This window comes from Liolophura sinensis, chromosome 6 (assembly GCF_032854445.1).
Source record: "Liolophura sinensis isolate JHLJ2023 chromosome 6, CUHK_Ljap_v2, whole genome shotgun sequence".
Lineage (NCBI taxonomy): Eukaryota > Metazoa > Mollusca > Polyplacophora > Chitonida > Chitonidae > Liolophura > Liolophura sinensis.
The window spans coordinates 2,526,597-2,531,707 of NC_088300.1; the positions used below are offsets into that span (position 1 = coordinate 2,526,597).

At 38.6% G+C, this 5,111-nt stretch overlaps 1 protein-coding gene across 1 annotated transcript; it reads right to left on the reverse strand.

The window, feature by feature from the left end:
- Window positions 1-436: 436 nt before the first annotated feature.
- LOC135468744 (cytochrome c oxidase assembly protein COX16 homolog, mitochondrial-like) lies at window positions 437-3,381 on the reverse strand. Its single transcript, XM_064747149.1, has 4 exons — window positions 3,286-3,381; window positions 2,836-2,910; window positions 2,457-2,531; window positions 437-1,973 (listed from the first exon to the last, which is right to left on the reverse strand). The coding sequence occupies exons 1-4, from the start codon at window positions 3,358-3,360 to the stop codon at window positions 1,860-1,862; spliced, it is 339 nt and encodes a 112-aa protein (XP_064603219.1). The 5' UTR covers window positions 3,361-3,381; the 3' UTR covers window positions 437-1,859.
- Window positions 3,382-5,111: the final 1,730 nt, after the last annotated feature.

Genomic DNA, 5,111 nt, shown 5'->3' on the forward strand with positions numbered 1-5,111 from the left:
GTGGAAAGGCGTAGTGCCCGGGGAAATGTACAAACTCGCATCTCTTGTGTCCCAGCACTTGCAAGGCAGAACACCTACAACCCTGCTCTCAAAATGCTTCACACGAGCCAGCTAAAGACTGATTTCGAGACAGCCATATACGGTAGAATGTAAGACCACTTAAGCTCCGGTGTACTAATGGTACATGTACTGTGTTTGAAAGAGAATATCAAGTGCTTCCTTTCTTTTCACTGTAATCAGTATCGTCAAATAACAGGACTTCATACCTGATCTTCATAACTCCTTTGATATCACGACCAGCACTGGACTAAACTGTGCAACATCAGATCAGGGTGACCCTCCTTTGCCAGCTCAATCTGACAATATTAGGCTTGGTATGTAGAATATTGAGAGAGAGAAAAAAAACATATTAAACGAGATTAGATTAATGTCCCGATTTATGTTCTTGGTTGTCAAATATAGCCACAAATACAAAGGGTAACTTGACTGTAGTTGAATCTTAACATGAATACTGTAATATTAAAGGATGGGCTAGTAACCCTGGTGTAAAATGGCCATTTCATTTTGCAAAAGGGGAGTCATTCTGGAGTCGTAATGATTTCTGGACTCAAAACCTGCATTTTGGACTTGCATTGGCTGCTCTTATTTTACAACAGACCATGGCGTGAAAGCAGTCAATATCACATGTTGCTGTCAGATAATAATGAAGACAAGAATAATTCATTCAAAGTGGCCAATTGATCTAAACTGACAAGATAATATTCAACTCCAAACACAGTACACAAATATTAAAAAGTCTCCTTTTAATTATATAAAAGTTTCAAGCACTCAAATACAACCCCACACAATTCATGTCTTACTATGTTTGCATGCATATATGTTAAATTAGTTTATCACATAGTTTATCCTTGATATCTTATAAAGCACTGTTCCCTGTATTAGTGTGCACAACACATGGGATGTCAGTCCATTTCACATGAATTCTGCCAGCTACCAATGGTTTTAACCCTATCTGCAGTAGTCAAACTCAGTGCTAGTAGAACTACTCAACAATGGTTTATACAACTCACAAAATCACTTAGGCTGGAGAAAATGCACAAAGCAATCATACATAAACAATTATAGGATTATGAAATGTATTTCTTTTAGTGCCACATCACCGAGTTTCTGTTTTACATGTGTTATAGCACATATATTCATTTGACTGATGTCCACAGGGTATTGCAGAATATATCCTGCTCAATTAGATTTGTGGGTGGAGTAAACCGGGCAAACCCCAGGGCAAACCCCATCTCCTCACCAGATACCAGATAGCTCCTCAGCCAAGGTCACAACCAGCCCTGGGACAGCTCTGGTTATTAACCTGATCTGAGTGACCAGGAAACATCTTTCAGGAATGAACATGAGCCAATCAGAGTGAACGACATTTCACCACACTATTAACAACAGAAAACACACATATGAACCACATGGCTGGCAGCCACTCAGCAAACATCAATAATCATTCAAAACACATTCAACCACATTCACAAACACCACTAACATATATTTCTCCACTACTTAGAGGTACTGACAAGTAATCAGTATGTCTTATCTTACTCGGGAATCTTCCTGCTCCTTCAACATTAATTAAGAGTATATCTGATCAATACAACATCAGACCTTCATTTATACACTTGGATTTCTACAAAATCACAAGGCTTAAACTGTCCAATGTACACTGTTCGAACACAACAACTTTGTGTCTGTCCATGTAAACCACAATATTTACCACTGCTAACTACAAAACATACATTACTGAAACACTTTTCTAGGTCAGTGGTTACTTCCCTCGGCTTCACCGCAAGCTGATACCGTTTTCACGACTGTTTACTAGAAACCTGTCGTTGTTCATCTTGAATTTTTTTAGAGTCTTCCCATGGGCGTGGACCACGGACATTTTGCCAGGTGTCAAGATTCATCTTTTGTAGAGACTGCAACAAACAACATTATTTGAATACATATTTTAAAGTCAACATGTGACTGGAGTGTAGTAAATTGATAATTATGGAAATTAATAGACCATTATTTGGGAAGAATAGTAATCGATAATTGTGACCTGTTATAATGCTGGGTCTTGTTTCACATAGCAGCTTTACAATCAAAACCAAATGATCTCAGGTACTTCAGTGATACTCATTTCATCTGGTGTACTAAGTAGCCATGTATATTACCATGAGTAATACAACTACGAAAATACTGAAAGAAGGAGCAAAATTTGTTATAAAATCAAAATATAAAGCTATAAACATGTTAAGGGTCCTAACATTGACCATGTGGCTGGAAAAGTTCAGTCCTAAATGACAACCACCATCCCACTCCACAAGTCTGCTCATCTACTTTCACTGAATATAAAGAAATCTGACAAAAACAATAAATCTATTGAAACTAAAATATTCTAAAACATGAATTCTTACCTCATATTCACTCTCAATTGTGATTTTCTCTCTTTTCATTTTAACCCCATATTTTTCTGCCTCCTCAGGAGTTATCTGAAAGGCATAAATAAAATTCAGGTGTGGACACAGAAAACATCTGGTTCAAGACTGGAGGTCTATATATATATACATCCATGGTTCACTTTCAACAGCATAATTAATTAACACGGACAAAAAATGTGTACACTTGACTGCCTTGTTTCACTATTTAATTAAATTATAACATTTTTTTAATTCAATCGAATTCAAAGAAAATCTGTCATAAACTACTAATCTATCAAAAATCCAATATTCTACAGCCTTGGTAGACTGCCATGTAGATTCCTGCAAACAGAGTCAAAACATGATATAAACATACCATCTCTGACTTTCTGAACTGGTATCTTATGGAGGAGAATTCCTTCAGCCCAAATGATCCAGCGACGACAAGGACCTGTTCACAGAACACGCAATAGTTTACTATACCGGTAGATATATTTTAATATTCTTATCACTTGATTCAAAAATCTGGTTAAGTGATCTATTTCATATGCATCTGACAAAGACATTGATTGTACCGTGTTGCTCGAAATGAAAGCTTCCCACTCCGCTAGTATGAAGCCCCGTGTTCACACCAACCAGTACGCCATGTACTTCACGGGCGTACATCACTACATGTATACAAGGAACACGCATGTTGTTGTTGTAACTTAGCTACTTCTGTTAAGACGTTGCCAGTTATCTGGGATATCACATCACATACAGGTTTTGACAGTGATCAAATATTTGGCCTCATTCAATCTTTCTCATCTACAGCAACAATACTAACCAGGAAAGGCGCACCGAAGCGAATAAACTTTCTCTTTCTGGCCCGCCTCCACCAGTTTACTATGGGCAGCGTCATTCCTTGGCATGAAAGTGGGGAACGGATGAACAGGCTTATCTCCCTTGATCCATTGCATGTCGATCCATTAAAACTGAGTTTGTATATGTATGTATGTGTGCTTGGGGTTTAACGTCGTACATAACAATTTTTCAGTCATATGACGACGAGGAGTCATTATGTGTGTGTATATATACTGTGTCTCCTTGTGGCAGAGTCAGTCCATGCCCCCAAAGTGCTGCCGCCGCTGAAGTATCACGCCGAAGACTCGCAAAGGATCTGTGATCTTTTAATATGAGCTTAGGCGTAGATAGGGATGGCCAGTGGTCCTCACGTTTCAGTACATACAAGCCATCCTTAGACCGAGGTCTTGGGCTAGCGAAAGATACCAGACATGACACTCCATCCAGCTCTAGCTTCTTTAGCTGAGCGCCAAGCGAGGCATGCAGTAAAAAGTACCATTCATTTGGTATGACCCGACCCAGGTTTGATCCCGGTGTCTCTCGACTTCGAGGCGGACTACATGGTTTGTAATTTGGAATACCCTATTATCGTACATAATTTATTCGGAGCATTTTCTTTCACAAAGTACAGTTTTAGGTTGTTCCCATCTGAACGAAATTTTAAGCCGGTGTGAACAAGTGTGGAGTTCTAAAAAGTGGTGTATGTACACAAACAAGATAAGGTTGCAGCCTACAGAAAGATCTGCGAATTTTACATAAAATCTTGCCTTGAGAGATATGATAGATGTAGCGGTATACACATGAGACGGACATATATACGTGCATAGATATATACATTTATTAAGTTTTTCTTATATGACGACTTCATCCAGCTAAAGTTTACCCAGACTGTGATAAGTAGGTCACAGTGAGTACGTTTTTCGCTCGGCGTCATATATAACGGAAATATTGGCGTGGGTGTCAAATATAACCACTACCACAAATGTAACTTCGGATCGGAAACGCGCTGATATGGAATTTCCTTGCAGAAAAATACATGATATATCATACAACTGCCACAGTGCCGAGCTCAATTCGTCTTCAGCGTGAAATCATGAAATCATGAAATTATATCCTGACACTTCACATTTACGTTCACAAAGATGATTTAATCGACCATATAATTATATGCGTTACATGTAATTTCCAAGTTGGACTTCAATGTTTCTCAATGTATTTCGCTCATTTCAAGGCGTTGTGTCATTGCTACAGCGCAGACCTAAGGCTGTCGTATTTATAACCTATACAGAAATACTTTTGTGGCACCAAAAAAAAACTGACCGTATGTGGAAAGGCCTTTCAGCAACCTGCGCGTGGTCGTGGGTTTCCGCTTACATGGCTCTGCCTTTCCACCCATCATACTGCTGGCCGCAGAGGTATAAGTGAAATAATCTTGAGTAGGGCCTAAAACACCAATCAAATAAATAAATAAATCAAATAAAACACATGGACACCGGGCAGACTTATGCTTGGCAATTCGCATCGAAGCCATGCGAGAAGTACCAAGATAGCCTGTATAGCCAATTCTAGCCTTTGGTTTTTGTCTGGACCGGATTAGACAGGTGAATGACTCCACCAGATTACACAGACTAGATCGGATATATACCACATTAAACAATCAATATCAAATTAAGTTTCTGTCAAAAATATATGTTGTTAAACATAAATCACTGGCATGCAATATACATCACATCCCGTAAAGAAAACAAGATTACCAGTAAAATTAGTATTTCATATTCATGTAACCTTGACACGCGTAGAAGCAAAATT